Source organism: Polyodon spathula, unplaced genomic scaffold (genome assembly GCF_017654505.1).
Source record: "Polyodon spathula isolate WHYD16114869_AA unplaced genomic scaffold, ASM1765450v1 scaffolds_764, whole genome shotgun sequence".
Classification (NCBI taxonomy): Eukaryota; Metazoa; Chordata; class Actinopteri; order Acipenseriformes; family Polyodontidae; genus Polyodon; species Polyodon spathula.
Window position 1 is genome coordinate 1,118,785 of NW_024472252.1, and position 22,302 is coordinate 1,141,086.

The 22,302-nt window shown below is 46.2% G+C and overlaps 1 protein-coding gene across 3 annotated transcripts; it reads left to right on the forward strand.

The window, feature by feature from the left end:
- Positions 1-2,496: 2,496 nt before the first annotated feature.
- Positions 2,497-21,979, forward strand: slc6a4a (solute carrier family 6 member 4a). Of its 3 annotated transcripts, none has more exons than XM_041241084.1 (14): positions 2,507-2,871; positions 11,950-12,538; positions 14,449-14,583; positions 14,852-15,074; positions 15,682-15,820; positions 15,937-16,071; positions 16,639-16,742; positions 16,898-17,025; positions 17,239-17,351; positions 17,602-17,733; positions 18,476-18,575; positions 18,884-18,984; positions 19,234-19,401; positions 20,292-21,979. In XM_041241084.1, exons 1-14 carry the CDS (start codon positions 2,836-2,838, stop codon positions 20,364-20,366), a joined length of 2,178 nt encoding a protein of 725 aa, XP_041097018.1. In that variant the 5' UTR covers positions 2,507-2,835; the 3' UTR covers positions 20,367-21,979. The 3 variants fall into 3 exon arrangements, with proteins under 3 accessions (XP_041097019.1, XP_041097018.1, XP_041097020.1); XM_041241086.1 differs by lacking the exon at positions 2,507-2,871 and adding an exon at positions 7,080-7,174; XM_041241085.1 differs by lacking the exons at positions 18,476-18,575; positions 18,884-18,984; positions 19,234-19,401 and having other exon boundaries at positions 2,497-2,871.
- Positions 21,980-22,302: the final 323 nt, after the last annotated feature.

A 22,302-nucleotide genomic window follows, 5' to 3' on the forward strand; every position in this document is an offset into this window, starting at 1 on the left:
CAGATAAACGCAGCTGCTAGGCACTGTTACTTTCTTTCACGGTGTATTTTTTTTGCCTGTGCCGTTTTTAAGTTCAGTTTTCTGGATATTTCTCCAGTTTTTCTACTGCTTGTACACAGAAGGTTATAGGGGAGAGGGAGCTTCTTACTGTACAGGGTCCAAGGCAGTAGCTTTGCGTGAACACCCTTGTATTCATTCTTGAAAGTGTGCTCTGTGTTGCCTCATAGCAGCCTAACGAAATTGAATTCTGCAGCATATAATACAGTGCTCCCTGGATAATTCACAAATGTGGTTGATTCACGGTTAAGCCATGTTGACAGCAAACTGCACAAGAACCACAGTGTTTATTTATACAGTACGAGTGCCAGTCACAGTTTTCTCGATGTCATGTTTTCTTTTATGCGTAAATCAGATAGCAGAATGAAGAGGAAGCACTGCATCAAAATAAATAAATAAATAAATCCCCCCCCCCCCCCCCCACTCACAGGTGTTTTAAACACACAATTGAACGCGCATGTGCATACGCAGGCTTTCCTGTCTGCATTGCTTCCCAGCATTTTGAAGTCAGAGGGGGGGTGGAAAAAAAAAAAAAAATGAAGACGATGATTTATTTTTAAAACAATTTGTGAAGTGAACGAAGAAAAATAACTACCAGTTCTGTTTCCAATAAAAGAATGCAATTCAAATCTCCTCCGGCCAAGAGAGGGAGTGTAATTCATCATGCTGGGGAGAAGAGAAATGAACCGTGCCTTGGAGGTGCGCGATACAAACTGGAGTGATGCATTCATTCTGTAGCCCTTCCAAAAAAACCCCATTAATCATTCCCAATGCAAGAGTGACCACTACTACAGAGCTCTCTGGGAGCGGGGGGCAATGGCACCCCCTCCCCGTTATTTTGATACTGTGGAAGAGCACATGCTGAGTGCCAGGCGTTGTGGGTTCAAGGGAGCCTCTGCCCGAGGCACAGCCTGGACCACAGACAGCAGAGATGTGTGATCGTGCTGTTACTCTTGCAAGCACACTGTGGTACTATAAAGTCAGTTTTTTGCGTATCATAAAAAGATGCACTTCTGTTCTGCTTAGGCACTGACAGCATAGACCCCTGCCATTGTTTTAAATTGTAGGGTTAATTGATGGAGCAGCCCCTGAATTAACCCTACCCTTGCTGGAACACAATTGATGGCTGTTGTGCACCAAGGTGAGAGTGACGCTTGCTGTTACCAATCAAACCAGAGAAGGGATTAAAGCCGTTAAATATGTCACATGGGAATATATAAAAAATACTACTGAAAAAAAAAACATTCTTGGATTTTTAAAGAAGTTGCTGCGAAGCACTGCCAATTTATTGGAAGCGACTGATCTGTGGTTGGGTTAAGAAAGTGGATGCTGTCTTTAAAATGCTAGAAAGGAATTTCACATTGTGTTCTAATACAGCCTGGCCTCTATCCCTCTTCAGATAAGAAAGTTAGGGAAACATTCCTTTCTGTCATGGATAGGGTAAGTGACGGGACAGAGGTGGAAACGGTCTTGTCAAGATGTTCGAGGCGGTGATAATGCAGAGACACCACCAGCGCCACCCTTTCCTGCTTTGGAAACAACAAACCAAAAATAAACCCTGCAAGCCTTCTCCTTTTGCCCTCTGACACATTACTCACCCTGTATCCACGTTCCTCCGCGCAGTTAAGACTCTTCGATCTCTGAAGGTAAGAGAGGGGTGATTCTGGAAGGAGCCAATACGCTTTTCATTGGAAGTCTTGTTTTACTAAAGGGGTTTAAATAGTTATTCAGTGAAGTCTAAGATCAGTGCAAGTCTTTGTAAAATCCCCTGTGTTGGTTTAAACAGAAGCCAACTATTAAAGTTTGGTTTCACAGAACCCTGATTTTAGCACTAATCTTGGGAATTGCTAATGGTACCTTAGGTAATGTAGACCCAAGATTAGTGCTAATCAGAGTCTGTGAAACCAGCGATGTGTCAGGAATGCGTTTCAAATGAAAAGTTCATGCATGCAATGATAAAGGGAGCATTGCCATTTCCAATGCATTTCATAAAGGGTGGATAATATTGCAACACTTCAGTCAGAAAATAAAAAGGTGCAGTAATGTAATGAGAAGGGTTTTTTTTTTTTCCACCCTCCAAAAAATTTGTCTGAGTGAGATTAAGGCCACTGCTAGGGTTTGAAAGCAGCGGTTCGAAAGACCTCCTGCTGGGCTGGCAGCCTGACCCTGCAAAGCTGCAAAGCGTCCAGCCCTTGGAAGCACACAATTGGAACTGCAGGGAAGCTGTGTGCTGGCTGGTGCAAGCCATCTCTAGTAATAGGACCTTTCACCCCAATAAACAGCAATTTGTAAAATAAGAAGGTAGGCCACGTCACAGAGCAGTTAATCCAGCAATCTAATCCCAGCACAATGCTGGTACAGGCCCTTACAAGCTAGAGCAAGGCGTCCTTTGAGTGCATACAACACCTGCCCCCGAGTCTATATATATATATATATATATAGATATACACAGTGTATTACCTGAATGTAAATATAACCTGCAATCCATCAACACTGGGGCGTGTACAGGTCTGTGTTAGTGTGCTCGCAACCTTCCAGGACAAGGCAATAAAAACTAAAGAAAGCAAATGGAAAACAGAAAGCTGCAGTTCTCATTCTAAAGACAATACAAACTTTGCGAGCTGTTTGCTCTGTGCAGCCCGCCTGCCCGCCTGCCTGCCTGCCTGCTGGTCGGTTGGCAGCTACAGTGGCAGTGTATTTGATCTCCTCGGCTGAGATGAGAAGTGGACTGGGAGGGAGACCTGGGTGACGGAGTCGCGGTGCTTACGAGACTGGAGCATGGACTGCACCTGCACCCCACAGGATGAGAGGAAGGTAGGGAGGCTTCTTCCTTACCTGGTTGATACAGGGAGTGCAGTGCCTGCAGCTTTCTGCTCTGTCCCTTGCTAAAATCTTTTTTTATTTCTTTTTAATTAAAATGACCACTGATTGACAGCCCCATGGTTTTAAGCAGGTTTATTTTCTGCACAGTGGAATTCATTTTTCAGATATATATCATTTTGAAGTGTTCTGCTTGTAACAGGTGGTTTTGCACAGCAGGTTTAAATGAATGCAATCTGCTGGATCTGTTCTGAAGGGAACAAATGTTTTGTTCCATCTTGCTCTCTGGACTGGACAGAGCACGCTTTCTCTTTGGGGATTATTAATTATTATTATGTATTAATAATAATAATAATCATTTATTAGCCATTTAGCAGATGGTTTTATCCAGAGACTGGGGGGTGAACTGTGCATCAACACATCAGTCACTTCCAATAGCACCTCGTTTGTTTTACATCTCTTCTGAAGGACGGAGCACAAGGAGGTTCAGTGACTTGCTCAGGGTCCCACACAGTGAGTCAGTGTTTCAGCTGGGGATTTGGACCTCCTGGTATCAAGCCCTTTTCTTTAACCACGGGATCATCAAGCCGTGAGGGATACGTCTGTATGACTAAACCTGCCCTGGACAGGAGGCACCTTCCTTTTACCCAAAATGTTTCTGTTCGTTGGATATCCTTCCCCTTTGCTGACGAGACCCAAAGCAAGAATCTTAAATTAGAGTTAACAGCAATAGCCAATGGAAAACCGGGAACATTGAAATATACACAGGGTTGCAGGAGGTTTGCCAAGCAGCACTCGTTAATGGCACAGTTCTATTGAACTGCCCTCTGAAGTAGCCTGCCAGGAAGGGGTGTGGGTTCTAAAGGGCCAGACTGAGCCTCCGAGGGGCCGGCCAGCCTGCCTTGTGGGCTACCCTTCCTTGTTGACTCTGTTATAAAGACTGGCAGATTTAGGGTTCGGTGGGCTCCAAGGCGGCTGTTCTAAGGGTTCCCTGAGGGGTGACTTGCAAGCTTAGCAGCATGAAGCCGATAAAAACAAGCTATAAACCGAGGCTTCTTACATTACTTGCATTTCTTAAATTTCTGAAACGGTGCAGAAAACCAAGCTGCCCAGGGCACTGTGACCCCAGCAATACTACACTGTGTATTTGGCAGTTTTCCTTTGAACCGCTTTCGCTCCTCTTGTTCGTATTGCCCTTGTGAGTTCAGGGGAGTGCTGTGTTCCAGGTGAAGGGCAGTACAGTGAAGGCTTCCCCTCTCGCCCCCAATCCTAACCTGCACACCCCCTGCCGGGCTGCCTACCTGCCCGCCTGCCTTCAGCACTGCGCCTCTCTCTCACAGTGTGTGGAAACCAGCGGATTCGCCCAATGGCACCACCAACCCAACCCAGCGTGAAGGTCTCATTGTCGGTGTTACACTAGCAGCAGCCCCGTACAGCTGCACTCAGTCAGGCCCCCTAAAGCCATGGTAGGAACACATTTAAACAGCTAAGGGGGTCCCGTTTTACAGAGAGCCATATTACAGTTTCTTTATACTTTCTTTTTATAGCACTTCAGTAGAAACAAAGGGTTCTTTATAAACATTCGGGGGGGGGGGGGGCGAGCAGATTACAGAACAAGAGTGAATAAAAACACAGGCAATCTTGTCGTTGCTGGGGTGTCTGGTTTGAAGATTTGAGGATGACCAGGCTCTTGTTTCATTTTCAGTTAGAGAGAGAGAGAAAGAGATTTGCCGCAGAGAGTAAAGCGCTGACTCAGTTTTAATCGCATCAGCCAACATCTGTGATGCAAACGAAGACGGGGAACGAGGAGAGTAAAAGGAACCAAAAAAACAAAGATAGAATTTAGAAAGAAGATTAGAAACAGCTACCCGCGTGCTGCTGAATCGGATTGCTCTGCGTTCAATGGGGTTCGTTCGGAACTCATCCGCGGAGCGACAGTAGAGCTCGGAGACTTGTGATCTGTGTGATAGACCAATGAACCCTTGACTGGTTTACTGCAGCAGGGAATAGACTAGCTCAAGGTAATCTGTGTCTACTGTATTAGTTTTAGATGAAATACTTACTGGTTTAATGGTTTGGCTTTTAGACAAGGCGAATGGATGGATTTTTACAGAACTGTACAGCACCAGAGAACCCACCTGGATTGCATCAGTCTCTTCAGGGGGTATCTATGGATGAGTGTTTTGGGGTAATTGATCCCCACGTGCTGTAAAAGGTTCTGAAGCTGTGGTTTATCCAGGTATAGGGCTGATTAAATCAGCTTCACCCTTACTCCCTGGGAAGGCCCATAAACCCCTGAAATGGCAGGAGTCTTTATAAAACCCTGCGCAGTATACTGGAGGCCTGACTCCCCTGAGAAGTGCTTGCGAGGACATCTAATCTTCCCAGAGAGAGGAGGTTACCACTCGCTGTGACGGAGGCGTTTTAAAGGGGGCGGTCACAGCACTGCACTGCCCCACAGCGTTTGTCTCACATAAAGCGATTGCAAATAGAATTTAAAATCAACGAGACGAATATGTCTGTCTAATTGATGTATCCCGTTCTGTCAAAATGGAACATGTCACACTTTTGAAGTATTGCAGTTCCCTAAAGGTCTGACAGAGGGCACTAACACGCTGTTTTATTTGAATATATTTTATACAGTGTATTTAAGTACTGCACAGTGTCCATTGCAGTCTGGGAAAGTCACTGAGAAGGTAAGATAGCTGCCAGCTTGCTTTAATTACAGAGATTAGATCCTGTCCTCTATCTGTGGCACAGAAGGCAGTGGCGACGTCGGCAGGTGATGAGATTAAGGGCACAAAGAGGTGCCAACTGTCTCTGGAGCAAGGACTGCGCCTCTCCCTGACCTCGGCCCCAGTCTGCTACACGGATTAACACATTACAATATAAACCGTCTTTAGGAAAGGTTTTATTGGGTGTCCTCGTTCTGTTTTATAGTTCTGTTTTTTTTGTTTTGTTTACTTTTTATTCTTCCAGTTGTAGAATTTTTTTTTTTTTTTTTTTTTTTTTTTAATCGATTGTTGCCCTAAATCAGGGGTTGCTGACGATTCCACTCCGGATCTTTGTTCCAACCCTGTTCTAAACGCATTGAACCAATAAACCCTCCACCCAGACCCCCTGTTCATGAGCTCATTTTACCTGTTAAAACTGGAGTGGAATAACCCTCCTGGACCGTGATTGGACACCCTTTCCCTAAATGCACCCTACTAACTCAAAAACAAGACCAAGATACAGTGCATCTTACTAATGATGGTGAATTAACAATGTATAATTACGAACAAAATATGAGTCTGCCTGTTAGATTGAGAACGTACTGGAAGCAAACGTTGTCTGGAGTTGATAGAGGTCTCAAGAGACAACAGACTGCAAGAAGGGGTGGTGGAAAGTATTGAGACAAACAGGTTGTCAAGGTTAACGTGACAAAAGTTTGTGAGGTGTATACTGATGTTGTTTTGCCTGCATGTATAAAAAGGTTGTGTGAACTCTGCTGCGTTGAAGTTCTCTCCACAGAGGAAAAACGTCCGCTATGTCAAGCACACTTCTAATGAACCCTAGGTGCATGGCTGTTTGTGCAGCATATGGATTGTGTGTGTGTGTGTGTAGTTTAATTTTTAAAAGAATGAAACAGCCTTCAATCAAGCCGTTTGTGTATATTTACACAACTACCTTTTCCCTTCATTCCAGTTCCTCGGATCATGGCTGCTTTGTGTCCTCCCATGTCCTGCTCTTGACCTGAGAGAGTGGGAGGATACTGGTGTGTGTAATCATTGATATTTAGTAGCTTTCACAATGCTGGTTTCATGCAGCTAAAGAAATATTGATCTGGTTTCAGAGCTTTTATAATGGAGTGAGTGATAGGGAGAGAGAGAGGGAGAGAGAGAGGGAGAGAGAGAGAGAGAGAGAGAAAACATAACTAATTGCCAACACTTGTCCAGCAACTGAAGTGAGAGAGAGAGAGAGAGAGAGAGAGAGAGAGAGAGAGAGAGGGACGAGGGGGTGTAGAGAGTGGAATAGTGAGTAAAAGGAGGAGAGAGACAGGGAAAGCTGCTCACTCACAAACGTGGTGACGTAGCTGGGTCTTAGGGGCTGTGTTTGGCAGCAGATCCTCTGAAATGAGCCCATGTGAGCACTGGGGCTGTAGTGTTGCACTAAAACTGTGTGTGAGACCTGCAGGGACTGTCAGTGTGGCTGAGCACATCGCAGTGAGAACAGCACTGAAGCCAGCAGAGCTCCCCCGCTGCTCCACATTGCTGCTGCACTGCACAGACTCCTCTCCTCCTCTCCGCTCTCACAGGTATTTCTCATCCACTTTCTGCTGCTATTAAACGAAGCCTGCCCAGGGCACAGGCTCGCCACTGAGGGCTTCTTTATGAAGTCATGAAATTACAGTGTGGCTGCCCTGTGGCTGATTGCACAGTTAGGTTTTGATTTCAGTGTTTTCTGATTAACCTCCAGGATACTCCTTCTTCTCAAGTTTTCTCAGCCTCTTTGCAGCTGGCTTCAGCAACACCTGGATCTGTACCTTCTTGTATTTGGGATCCTGCTGCACTGAAATGCGGGGGAGCACATTGTGCAACCCCAGCTTTCTGAGCACGTTCAGGTTACTGTTTTGTGTATTTTCTATAATGGTCCTTGATTTGCCTTTTAGTCGCTGATTTAGATTGTGTGACGGGAGCTGCTGGCTCAGTGGAGTGTAATGCGTTTGATAATGTATCATCAATACTGTACTGTGTGGATTGTGCTTTTATATCAGATGTCAAGACTTGTTGTGTTTTGCATGAAGTTATTCAAAACGCTGAAGGAGCCCTGCATGGCTGACCCATGCTGTACTATTTCAGGCTGTGAAGATTCAAACGTTTAAACTAAACAAGCAAATCCTAAACGGCTCTGTCTTTCATAAACGTTTAACCCAAGGCGTGTCCGTTTTCATTGTGGATCTTGCATTCGACAGGTTATTTGAGTCATTTCTAGTATCTGTCTGCATTGCAAAGTAAAATAAATCAAATTCAACATAGATTTGCACCCTTATTCATTCTGAAGGCGCTCTCTGATGGAGACTTTAGAGCCCCCTTGTCTCCTGAAACCACTTCAGTCCGAATTGAGCAGAATAAACCACACTTCTCACACTCTTACAGTCGGGTACCAAGGGACCAGTCACCTGGAACCGGTCTGGTAATTGTATGTTTGATTATATTTGCGTTTCCCTCTCGTCCCCTAAGGAGGCTGTAGAAACTGACCGTAGGTATGTGAGGCTCTAAATCTTCGTGAATGGGTGTTTTGTTTTCTTAAGACCCTGGTTTGAATGCTTCAAAACATTGTATTCAGGAACACATAGCGTTCAACACGGGTTTTGTCAATATAGAAAAGTCAATAAAAAAAGTATTAATCTTTTTTTTCTAAAAAATATTTTATGCTGTACAGGTAACTGGTATTCTTTGGAGATAATTGCAATATCCAAAACAATGTGGAAAATAGCAGTGTGTTGGCGGTACGGATAAATACGTTTCTTTTACCAGAGGCTCCCGACTGGCATAAGGCGGCAAAGGCATGTGGTTATCTGATATTTGACTAGTTACAACAACAACAACAACAAAAACTACCGGTGCACAAAATCCCAAAGGTGTGTTACGCGACTCCTTGTGTTGATTCCCGCACTGGATAACTGACAGGCTAGTCTCTACATTAACGTGAGGAGGTAAGCCGTAGAAAATGCACACAGGGTTGTAAGTATAGTTGCCGCAGCCACACAGGGAGGCAGGGGGGCAGAGAGCTTACCCTTCACAAGAGCTCCTGTCTGAAGGTGTTCTGCTGAAGGTTCAGGTCGGTGTGGCGCAGTGCTGCGCGGAGGCAGGGTTAGGACAGACACACTGGGGACGAGTCTGTGTGCAATTCGACTGCAAACACAAGCCCTTTCTGCAGTGATAATAAACCCTTAATATCGCCGCCGCCGAACACGTGCTTTGCATTATGTACTATTCGTTTAAAATTCTGACTCGGATACATTTATTTTATTTTGAAATGAGCTGAAATATAGTTTTTCTTAGAACCGGTATCGTATTGCAGTAAAGAAGCCTCAGGAGTAAAATGAAACCACATTAAACTAGTTAAAGTCGATTCTTCAGCACAGTATAATCAGCGGGTGTATTTATTTCAGATGTTGCTGGTTTCCTTTGAGTGATAAAATGTATACAGTAATTTGAAAAGTATGTTACTGGAACGTTTACAGACAGTCCTTATATGTGTGTGTGTGTGTGTGTGTGTGTGTGTATTTATTAAATAACATACCTGTTGTCTTTTATAATGCATATTCTCAAATATATAACTTCAGCATTCATACATGTGCAAATCTAAACTCAAAACCAGTACCTTCAGTGAGAAGCATTACAGCTTAGAAACAGTATGATAGCAGCTGGCATTATTGCTTCCTAAGACTTTCGGAGCAGCGTTTGTCTAAAACAGTTGCCCCAGATTTACTGCCCTATAGCGGATCTCTTTCTCTCTTTCTCTCTCTCTCTCTCTCTCTCTCATTGCTTTTACAAGCTTTGATATTACTTTGAAGCTCGTTAGAAACAGCTGGTTGAGTTGGCTTGAATTTGGTTTGTTTTTTTCCAAGCTTGATAACGGCCTATTTAAACCCGTTAGCCACGTTCAGTACTGTCGTTTGATCTATCTTCATGTAATACAGTTTTAAGACCAAACAGATCAGATTTTTCTTCTTTTTTTTGTAAGTTTTGATTTTCAAAGTACTCGCAGTTCTATGTTAATATATATATATATATATATATATATATATATATATATATATATATATATATATATATATATATATATATATATATATTGCATCGTTCTGCTTGGAATTTCGTTTTCGTAATGTTTCTCCTCTCTGCTCTGTGTGCTGTTTGCCCCTGGAAGAGGAGGGTATTGTCTGGGACAGGGAGCGCAGTTTCTGGATGAAGCGCTGTGGTTTTCCAGGTTATTTTAAGGTTGTTTTCTTAAGGCTAAGAGCAGCTGTTTCCCATCTGAACCTAATTTGATTCATTGTAGTGTAGCCATTTATCTTTCCTTAATTTGGAATCAGAAGGAGAGGGTGTTTAGTTTCCAAGCTACCAGACTGTCCAGTGACGGAGGGCACAATCGGGGCACCTTTTTAGCATCTTGTTTCAGGATTGTGTTTAGTTTGAAGCACGGGATCAATTGAGCAAACACCAACGGTGCTGGTAATGGTGCTCGATTTAGCACCGCGGCGCGGAGCGCAGCGCTCTGTGCTGGTAATGGTGCTCGATAGAGTGGCTGCTACACAGGAGTTGCTGGTGTGCGGTGAGGATTATCCCGCCGACCTGAACCCTCCCCACTCGGGCGGCGCTCGGCCAATTGTGCGCTGGCCCCAGGGAGCGCCCGGTGAGGTCAGCACTGATACAGCCTGGATTCGAACCTGCGATCGCCAGGCTGGAGCGCCTTTGCTGGGTGCGCCACTCGCGAGCACCGGTGTTTATATCTTTCTATGTTCCGTATTTTCTCATTTCTAACTTGTTTCAACTTCTGTTGAATTTTTGCTTGTGGCTGGAGATCCTGCATCTTTAGATATGAAGGCTGAACTTGTCTGTTCACGTTACTGCTGGAGAACACGGCTGGTTTTACATGACTTGTGCATACTGTGAGTTACAGGAAAAGGCACGTTTTGCATTCCCAGCTCCTGGCCTCACAGTACGAATGACACTAGCAGAGTTGAGAAACTAGCAGCTACTTGAAATGCCATCCATTTTATCACGAATGTCCTCCTGGACTGTGTAAAACGCTGAGCGCTGAGTTCAGGAGTGAGTTTGGATCCCTTCGGTTCTGTATATTTCGGGTTGATGGCATGTTTTTTAAAGTCTTTTAAACACTTGAAATAACTGCTTGTTGGGTCCATGATGGATACAAGACAGGATCAGCTCAGATTTATTGTGGGCGATGGATTGAAGGAGAAAGAGCTGTTTGATCTCGCTGTGGTTTTGTATTCAGCCAGTTCCATTCCAAAGCCAAGTTGCCGCGGCGACCCCTCCAGTCTTTACCGGCACCTGCTTGGGCTAATAGCCATACGATGGCAGTCCATTCCTCATGGCCTACAATGAAAAGGTCCTCTAAAAAATGATCTGATTAATTTAATAAATCCGACTGAAGCCCAGGAGACTCAAGGAAAGTGAGCAGTTTGCAGATCGTGCTGTTTATTTATTGCATTGCATTAAATCAGAGAATCCCAGAAATGGCAGCATTAACCCCCATTGCTTTCCATTGTGTGTGGTCAGGATCTCAAGCTGGATTCAATACAGTCGACCAGCCGAGCAAAACCGAGCTGCGGGTAATAAATCACATGCCATACTTTTCAATGGGATTATTATCGTCTGTCTGTTTTTCTGAAAGGTTGTGACCTGTCCTTGTTTAGGAGGGACTGTCCCTTGTATTACAGTAACTGCATCAAGTATATTCCCCTTATACCCCTGTAGAGCAGCAGCAGTGGAATCTATTGAAATAAAGGTTCTTGCAAGAGTTGTAAGTGACAGGGCAGTCTGCTTATACAGTGCTGAGTGTGAAATGCGTTTGTGTTGAGTGTGAAGTGGGATTTTGTTTAGGTTGAAGTGTGCAGTGAAACTGCCCTGCTGACGCGGTGGAAAGCAGAGCTCTCCGCGCTGTAGAAGTGATCCTTCACATGCTTTGCCACATCTGGAAGCGGTTTGATGCAAGTATGCGTGGAATAACATGCACACACTTCAGCGGCTAATTGCACAGAGGACGAGGCGTCTACTAAGTGTTGCACTGTGTGGGTTCGGAGAAGATAGAAGAACATTAATAGAATTATAAAATGGCAGAATGCTACTAGTATTAAGAGCAGTTGCCTTCAGAACAGATTCAGCCCATTGATTCATTAAACCTGTTTGTAAAATGGCACTTTCACCCTTAACTAGGGTATTAATTCTAAGGCAGGTTGGATACGGTTCTAAATGTGAATTCCAGACAGGAAGGTGATGTCTTACCTTTCTAAACCTTTCTAAAAAAAATTCTGTATACACTATTCTCTGTATTCTGCAGCTCTGTGTGGATAACCCCGCCTTCCTGAGGTCTGAGGAGGACGACTCTGACCAGCCACAGCCGCAGCAGTGCAGGAAAAGGGAGAGGCATCCTGCTCAGCACAGCCAATCCCGTGGGCTTTCTGGTTCTTCTTCTTCCACTGCAGCAGATGGGCGCCACAGAAACGGAAACAGCAGTACCAGTAGCACCACGCCCATAGCTGTCACCATGGAGATGCACGAGCCAATGATAACAGAGAGCAGCCCCCTGAGCTCCGCCCCCGAGAATGGGGACCTGCAAGACAAGGGACGGCTGATATGGGGGGACAATGGTGCCCCCCAGGCGACAGAGAAGGAGTTTGCAGGGGAGAAGGGAAGCCCCGCCCCGGGGCAGGTCTCTAACGGTTACCCCTCGGCCACACAGAGCCCTGGAGAGGGGGGCACGGTGGCAATGCCAGGCTGTCCTCGGACTCTCGTGGTGCAACAGACCCCCGGCAGCCAACGGGAGACGTGGAGCAAGAAGATGGACTTCCTGCTGTCTGTGATTGGCTACGCCGTGGACCTGGGGAACGTGTGGCGCTTCCCATACATCTGCTACCAGAACGGAGGGGGTGAGCCACAGAGGGGAGGGAGACAGTGAAACACAAACAGCATTTTATAGTAACATAACATTCTAGAAATAACACAAAAACAAGTGGAGATCATTCATATGAGCAAACTGTTTTTAGCTTGTCCCGTGCTGTGCCTTCATGGTTCCAAGGTGGTTTAAATCACAGGGCAGTCTTCTCAATTCATAGGAGACACAGCGACTGGAAAGGAGCCAGGAGGGAAAAAGGAATAAGCAATCATTGGGTCTCCCTCGAATCGCATGATTGTGTGTTTCCCCAAAAAATCAAGCAGACAAGCCAGGGACAGGCTGGGTGTAAGATCCTCAGAGTTTGGCTGCCTGGTTAACTGAATTCACTTGATCACTCCCAGGATGTGTACAAACCAGCTCTCCGAGAAGGTAGCCATGCAGGTTATTTCCACAGCCTCACATAGGCTCACTGTGCTGTAGCCTTTATTAGGTGTTAATGGGTAGCTTTAATTAAATTCTTATAATAATTCTTACAGTAATCATAACAATAATAATAATTAAAATCGGTCTTATCTCCTGTGTGGAACAAATAAAAACAGTCTGGTGTTATTAATAGCGCTGTAATGAAATGTCATTGTTTTTCCAAAGGAAATTGGATTTGGTGTTATATAGGAGGCTGATGGGGAGAGATAGCTTGCCGTGACCCTTGTTTCCTGCTCAATCAGTCTGAGACGAGCGCTTCGCTAGCCATACTCCTGACTGAACCTGCTTCTGGGCTCCTGGAGAACAGCTCCTGTCATGAAGTCTTGCAGCTTTTATGTGTCTAACAGTCAACACGATTTTGGATCAAATGAAAAACAAAACTCCAGTCCCAATTGTGTGCATTTAAAAAAAAAAAAAAAGCATTCGTTCAGATTAGCAGATTAGGATTCAAAAATGGTTCTCTTGAAATAATAAAAAATTTAAAAATGCATGCCTGGGAAGCTTTTAATTTGGGTTTCAACAAGATAGGGACGGTTCTAAATCTGGAGCATGATGTGTACAATACAGCTGTGTGGGGCTGTATTCTTGAAGGACATTTATTGAAATTGGCAGACCTCAAAATATCTTTCTCCTTGACTCCCTGCGGAGTCTGTTTCAAATCGTCTAATTAGGTCCACAATGTATTCAAACACAAATACATGTTTTCATTTCACAATGGCATTTCATTCCTCCAGATTACCTGCGTCACGCTCAGCAATCGGATTTCTTCATCAGATATTAATGCTTAAAGTATTTTGGTTTTGGAACATTGAGGATATAGCCGTGGGCATTGGGATAGGGAGGGAGGAGGGAACAGGAGTTTATATAACCTGTTGCATTGTGCATTGTTTTTAAAATCACCACGCTGTATATTTGCATCCTATGCATACGTATTAGGACCCCCCCCCACCCCTCTCCCCCACACCTGAAACGCTGTTGAACTGTAAGTGGTGTCAGGGGGGACCCTGATACCTGCTGCACAGGAAGTTAATCTACAGCATTGTTCTGTTTACTCCTGTGTGTTTTTAATTTGCAAATCTGTGGAAGGGAAAAACACCAGATACAAAACCAGGTGGTTTTGAAACACTGCCAGTCTCATTCTCCTTTCACCTCAAAGTTATTTTCCAGCAAAAAAAAACATTTCCCTGGTTTGGCAGGAGAGGTGCAAACCCCACTGTGGGCTTCCTGTTTGTGAAACTCCTGGGCGCTGCTGCTGTAGACTGATTGATTTTCATATCCTTGTTCCTCCAATAGGACCCTACTTTAACGATCCGAACAGTGGCTGTATTCAGACCCGCCATGGTTTAGACTGACTGAACCCCTTTGAGTTCTAAACCTGGCTAGCATGTCTGGCCTTGTCCGGTTGTGTTTTGCAACAGCTTGATCGGCTGGTAATGACGCTCAGGTTCTTGTGCTGCACAGGTGCTTTCCTCCTGCCCTACCTGCTGATGGCGCTGTTTGGAGGGGTGCCCCTGTTCTACATGGAGCTGGCTCTGGGGCAGTACCATCGCAGCGGCTGCATCTCCATCTGGAAGCACATCTGCCCCATCTTCAAAGGTACGGCGTGCACTCCGATCATAAACATGTACCTGTGCCCAACGTGAGGGCTTCTTTGCTCATTTTGAATGTATTTAATGCTTATTGAAACAGCGATCTTATTTACAAGAGGGTCCTGGCAACGCAGGCGTATCAAGTACATACCAGGGTCTATACCAACAAGAATACATGCTAGGATCAAGCAGGACAAAAATGCTACTTTACAGCAAGCATCTTGGGTGTGGAACCCCTCCCCTGGTGCCTCACCCTGCCCCTCTCCCCCCCCCAGGTATCGGCTTCTCGATCTGCATCATCGCTCTCTACATCGCCTTCTATTACAACACCATCATGGCCTGGGCGATGTATTACTTCCTGTCCTCCTTCAGCTCCCAGCTGCCCTGGACCAGCTGCGGGAATGCGTGGAACACCATCAACTGCACCAACTACCTGCAGAGCGGCGACAACGTGACCTGGGAGCCCCACTCCATCTCCCCCGGAGAGGAGTTCTATACGTAAGTGCATGTAAGTGCTCTCGGAGCAGAGTCAGTCTAGCCGCTCGCTCCTGACCCTTAGGAAAGTTTGCCGCTGTGAGAAAGAGAGAGAGAGAGAGGCGCACAGCATTCCATCCCTGTGGAAAGAACAGAGCTCCGTTGCTATAGCTGCTTGCTCCCAGGAGCTCCTGTGCCGGAGAGCAGAGCAGCACTAGAAGCCCTACTGACTACAGTTTTATGCTCGTGTTATGCATGTGTGTTCTGATAAAAAAAAAAAGAGGCATTATTCAAAACTGACTGTCCTGCCTGGCTTTGGTATCCACTATCTACTTATTTAGCTCTTTCCCCTTAAAAGGCTCCTCAGTGCATCTGCAACGTGAAAGATCAAAGTGTTACTGTTCAACAGACTAAAACCAATTAAAATGTATTCTCAATACATGATTTACCTTTTCCTTTTGGGATGCCTGTAACTCCACTGCCTTTGAAACTATTTTATACTTTAAAATATGGTGTGCACGTTATCTCAGGGAGGATAAGATTGAAGCTGGTATATGTGGTGTCACTCCTCTTTTTGCTCCCAATCTCCCAGGTGTCACTCCTCTTCTCACTCCTGTCCTCTCCCTTGCAGGCGCCGGGTGTTGCAGGTGCATCACTCGGAGGGGCTGCACGACCTGGGCTCTGTCAGCTGGCAGCTGGCTCTGTGCCTGCTCTTCATCTTCACCATCGTCTACTTCAGCATCTGGAAGGGCGTCAAGACCTCTGGCAAGGTCAGTCGTTCTGTCTGTCCAATGTCGGGCGCCACACTGCCCCCTGCTGTCAGCCTCAGAGGCGAACGTCTATCAGTGGTTCAATAGCCCTCTCTCTCTGTCTGTGTGTGTGTCAGGTGGTGTGGGTCACAGCTACCTTCCCCTATGTGGTGCTGCTGGTGCTGCTGGTTCGAGGAGCGACTCTGCCGGGGGCATGGAGGGGCGTCGTCTTCTACCTGAAACCTGACTGGAGCAAACTGTTGAGCACGACGGTGAGGGGGAATGGAGCCTCTGGAGTTTGATACTGCACTGAACTGCACCTGTTGATTTCCATTCAGCTCCCAGGTTGCAGTGCCACAGTAAATCCATGTTCCCTGCTTGTTTCTTCAGGCTGGAAGGAGCTCAGCTGGCAGCAGGGCTGCTTGTTCCCTTCTCCTTTTCTTGGCTGCCCCGCTGCTCTGCGCTCCTCTGGAGTTGTGAATCACAGGCTGTGTTTACTACTGTGATGAGCCGTACCCTTTTAACAGAACATTTAAACCCTTCGCAGGAAGGATTTATACAGTCTGCAATCCCATGCAGTGTCACGTCTTAGCTGTTTGTCATCCTGTTATGATGTCTGTTCTCCCACTCTCTCTGTTTTGCTCTGTCTGCTTAGCCCATGACTTGCAGAGCTAGATAAATCCTCTGTTCCCCGTTTGCAGCGCTAAGCAATTGCAGGGAGTGCTGAAGTTAATGAAACATGCACCGTGCTTTGACTAGTATAACATGTTAATATAAAGGGGAAATATATGGTAAAGTTATATACGTTCTGTTCAAATGCAACTGTCTGCCCCCTGCAGGTGTGGATTGATGCTGCAGCTCAGATCTTCTTCTCCCTCGGACCCGGGTTCGGGGTCCTGCTTGCCTTCGCCAGCTACAACCCCTTCCACAACAACTGCTACAAGTGAGTGCTGGGCTGTGCGGAGAGAGGAAGCATACGGGTGGGCTGCTCCAGGCACTGCTGCAACGCTCACTGCTAAACAAATTACCACATCACCATTCACCATTCACATCACGTGCTCAAGCTTTACCTCGGCTCACTCTGGCTCTGTGTTTCAGGGATGCCATTGTGACCAGCTCCATCAACTGCCTGACCAGCTTCATGTCCGGCTTCGTTATCTTCACCGTGCTCGGATACATGGCGGAGATGAGGCACCTGGAGGTGTCCGAGGTGGCCAAGGACACGGGTACAAGACACCGCGGGGCGGGGCATTAGCTGGGAGGCCACAGTACCACGCAGCCTGCATCGCAGAGAGCAACGCCATGGGGTGCATGCTTACGTATGGGCATGAAATGAGCAATGCTGAGTAGGGAGGGTCCGCTGTCCTTGCACACGTTCTGGAAGGTGTGCGTTGTGTGTTAATCCATGTCTTTCTCGCTGCCTTCCCTCTCTCCTCCAGGACCCAGCCTGCTCTTCATCACCTACGCAGAAGCCATCGCTAACATGCCTGCCTCCACCTTCTTCGCCATCATCTTCTTCCTCATGATCATCACGCTCGGACTTGACAGCACAGTGAGCCCCTTTTGCTCTTCTGTTCAAATTCTTTTTTTTTTTTTTAAATCTGAATGTGTTTTTTGGTCTGACGACTGTCTTGTTGTAATGGTATTGAGATGCTTGTCATGCTGGGGTGGGGGGTGGGTGTCTGTATAAAAGCAGATTGCATTGGGTTGTGTTGTAAACGATGCCCCCTGGCGATGACGTTACCAAGTGGGTAGGGCGCTCTTGCATGCCCTGTGTGTTGACAGCGCCCTCTTGTGTTCAGTTTGCAGGGCTGGAGGGTGTGATCACGGCGATGATGGATGAGTTTCCTGACCAGCTGTCCAAGCGCAGGGAGTTGTTTGTTCTCGGGATCATCTCCGTGTGCTTCCTGGGGGCTCTCACCACCCTCACCTATGTGAGCATTGCTTTCTGATTCCCTGAAAAAAGATGCGTGCGCTTTCCCCTGGTATAAAGCAACATTTGGTGTTGCCATAGCTACTACAGCATAAGGTTTGGTAATACTGTACTACCAAATAGTTAGCAATACTAAACACTGTAGGTAATACTAGTGACTGATGAGCATCCTGTCGGATCCCCATTCTCCTGGGATACAGAGCTGTTTGCTGTGTTTGAATTCTCTGCCTGTATACAGCTCTATTTCACTTCACACGCAGCCTGCTGCGGGTGATTTAACAGTGCCAATGACAGAAGAACAGGCGCCAGGATTTGCAGCGGCAGGGTTTGGGGAGTTATTAGCGATGAGGGTAAACAGCAGGTCTGGATAGATGTGAAACTCTCTCATCAGGGGATTTCAGCACCTCCTCAGTCTCCGCTCTTGTCTCTGACTGAGGCGAGTTTACCTGCGCACAATGGGCTCTTGTGCTGCTCCTGTTCTTGTGGCATTGGGTTACAAGGCAGGTGTGTGGAATCTACGCTGTGCTGTTCTTGTGGCATTGAGTTACAAGGCAGGTGTATGGAATCTACACCGTGCTGTTCTTGTGAAATTGGGTTATTGGGTGAAATTGCATTGCCACCCATTCTCGCTAAGATCTCTGTGCCCCTGCTGTAGAGGGAAAGAGGTAGAAACAGTCTTTGGAGCAGTGATGGCTCCAGCAGACTGTGTTTGAACTGTGAACTCTAACCTGCCCCCCCCCCAGGGAGGTGCCTACGTGGTCAAGCTGTTTGAGGAATACGCCACGGGTGCGCCCGTCATCATCGTGGTCTTCCTTGAGGTCATTGCAGTCTCCTGGTTCTACGGTAAGAGCGACACACCCCCATGCCAGTATCTCTAGTCCCGTAGTCTTCTACCTACACCTTAACTGAGGTGGGATGTTGAAGCTGTCCGTTGAAGCCCAAGGTTTCTTGAGCTATCTTAGAAGTGGATTAAAATAATCAGATCTATAAAAGTAACAAGCCATGCTTGTTACAACAACAGGATGCCAGGCCCATGCCATTGCACTGAGGGCTCCCCCTTACAGCTGGACAGGAGCCGATGTCATGAAAGACGGGCTGTGTGAATGGGTCGGTGCCGCATGCAAGTGACCCTGTCTCTCCTCCCTGTGCAGGGATGCCTCGGTTCTGCCGTGATATCCAGGTGATGCTGGGTTTCAATCCAGGCTGGTACTGGAGGATCTGCTGGGTGGCAATCTGCCCCGTCTTCCTGCTGGTAAGAACAATCCCATTCAATCAGGAGATGGCTGGGCTGGCTGAAACAAAGAGGGAAGCGTGGCTAGTAGTAGCGGGGTCGTTTTCAGTACGAAACGGGAATCTTTTCCTAATCCATACGCTCCACGTAGTCTTGCGGATACTCTTCAATCACTAGAATGGAAAACTGGAAACAAGCTCTTCAGATGCTTCATGGATGGGGAGGTTCATCACCTCACCTCTCTCTCTCTCTCTCTCTCTCTCTCTGCAGTTCATCATCTGCAGTTTCCTGGTGTTCCCCCCACAGCTCAAGCTGTTTCACTATGACTATCCCCCCTGGACGACTGTGCTGGGGTACTGCATCGGCATCTCCTCTTTCATCTGCGTGCCAGCCTACATGGTGTACCTGCTCGTGGTCACACCAGGCACTTTAAAACAGGTGAGCACCACAGTGCCAATAGAGACCGGGCCATTATTGCTCAGTCCAGACTGTTTCAGTGAAGAAAGCCCGGACAAACAGTTAGATCTTTTCTGTAATGGATTTGCGGAGTTAATCTGCAAAGCAAAGGAACAAGAAACCCAATATTGCTTCCATCTCTTTGATAACACGTAGCTAATAAGCAAGGGTGTTTACTGACTTTCTAAAGGCAATAATGCTAATATCGCTTTTCGTCGAAACCTGGTTTATCTAATATATGAACTGTTTGTCTAAACCTCCCACTGTTTTCAGATGAATGCAGATAACTAATCGGACAGAGTGTATCAAATTCAAACAGGTGCTGTGTTTATTAGTGTGGACACAAACACTCTTATCTAACCCTAATCTCAAAGGCTGGAGCCCAGTGTTCTCAAGCAGTGATTGCTCAAGTTTCATTAGAGAACAGCGTGTCACTTTTACAAACCGCTCGTTATCTACGCTCGCTGCATCCTGAGCTCCACCTATTGTTGCAATGTATTTGCTTTAAACAGGAGTATTATATATTTCTGTGTGTGTGTGAGCTTGATATATTTATTAACATCTTCTGGGTCGTTAGTCTGGAAAACCGATCCCCAAACGTTCCAAGTGGACTCATGTCACAACAGTGATTCTTTTTAATTCTACCACAAGGATGGTGCAAGTTACCTAATGCTAGTCTGTTTTTAAAATCTCTGACTGCAGCAATCCGAATTCAATGTCAGAGGTTCGCTAAATCATTTCTTAACGACAGTGGGATTGCAGATTGTAGACTGCAGGTGGAACCGGCTGCAGCCCCGTTATTGACATTGAAACGAGGCTGGTTTCACGGTGCAGGTGAAAATGTAGTTACCCGGCCTGTTTCCTCTCCACAGCGCCTCCTGAAGAACATCACCCCTGAGCCTGGCATAGAGATCCCGCGCTGTGACATCATCACCAACGCGGTGTGACGAGCCGCGGGCGACGCCAGGCACGTGCCCCACCACGCAGGGCAGCTGGAGCCGGCGCGCAGAACATTGCTGTCGAGAGCTGGGCGAGGGAGACCCGCGCTGGCAGCTGCTGGGGCTCATTGCATTCATAAAAAGGAGACGTATTCTTACAAGTTGCCATGCGTTTTAGCAATGTGCAAAGTTAGGTACGTTCTCATTTGATTTTTTAAAAGAATCGTAGCAGACGCATAAAATAAAGGTGACGGCAGCTTGTTATATTTTAGGCACGCCACTAAGCGATAAAGCAAGTTGCTTAAATCTTTGCGAGTCCATCCGCAGCTGCCAAATAAATGAGAACGAGGCTAAAGATTAAGCAGATTGCAAAAACGCGTTGGCTTTTTAAAACGCAGCCCTGTGTATTTCCAAAGAGAGTTAGAGTGCTGTGAAATGTTAGTGTAAAATTTGTCAGTAAAAGGATTATTAATACTCAGTGTAGAGAGCGACTGTGTATACTGAATGAGAGACACTGATGATGTTTATTACAATATTTTAAAGAAATCGTAACGTATCCTCTTTGTTTTCTCACGTGCAGCGCAATGTTTACACATTGTAATGTGATTGGCTGTTTGCAAGCTCCTCCCACGGCTCTGATTGGTTACTCTGTCTGCCGTGTGTTTAGGATTCTTGCGAAGCTATTGCTTCACACGTGTGCAGAAGTGTGGTAAAAAGTTTGGAAATTGAAGCGCATTGCACCGAATGCTCCCGTTTTTATAACACCTGCTCTGCAACAGTGCCTTCGCAAAGCATCCTGCAAACTCTGCTGACAGACCAACCAATCAAGAGGATCCTGCAAACACTGCTGACAGACCAGCCAATCACGAACGTGAACTCACTCAGCACCAAACACCTGTTCCGCATCCAAACTGCGGGAGGAGTCAAGAACCGTCTCCTCTGATTGGGTGGAGCGCTTGCTCCCAGCGTAACATGCTGCTTCTTGGTGGCACGTCCAAAGCACATCACAAGGAAACCGAGTCCAGTTCTGCTTAAGAGCCGAGTGTCTCAATGCACAAGGAACAGGACGGTTTGTTTGTACATTCTGTGTCTTTTTTCGGAAAAATGTAAGACAAACCGCTTACTGAAATACATTGTGTTTCAATCCCTCCATTAACATACAGCACAGTTCTGTGTTTATTCTTCGTAGAAGCGCTGCTAACTGTTTATTTATTCTTTTTGTTCTAAAACTTAGGTCAGTACCATTTAAGGTGAACCCCTGTTGAAAAATCCAGGCTCCACTGAAATGCGTGGAACAAACTGGCAGAGCAACTCGTAGAAAGACAGTAAAATGCCGAGTTTCTACCACCTTGGCCCAATAATCATGCATAACGTAAAGGAACCATGTCCTCCCCCCCCCCCCCTCCCCCAAAGCAAACGCTGGGTTTTTCAATGAATTGATCCTGGGTATGAGAGGAGACAGCACCCCCTTTACTGTATGTGTGCTCTGTACTGCACGACATTGTAACTGTATTTATCAACTTGTTCAATATAAATGTGTAAAAAGAAAGTCTGTTATCATGATCTGTTGTAAATCTCTATTGTAACTAATTAAATAAACATAATGGTCTATGATGAAGGAACTAGAAGAGAGCTCCCTGAGTTATTGCATCCACACTGCACCACTATATTAAACACAATTAAAGCAGCAGTCCGCGTGGTTCTAGTCACTTGACCCATCGACGGATCTTCCATGGGTTAAACGAAACGAGGCAAGCGCTGTAGAGCATTCTGGAAGCAGACTGTGGTCAAGCAGAGCTCCCATAAACATGCCATTCAAGCAGCTTTCCTGACATGCCACCCTCTTCCAACTTGCCACGTTTCATTGCTCTGGCGCACAACATACTTTCACCCAGCACGTGCACGAACCGGTCCAGTGACAGCCGGACCACGCTGGGTGTCGTCT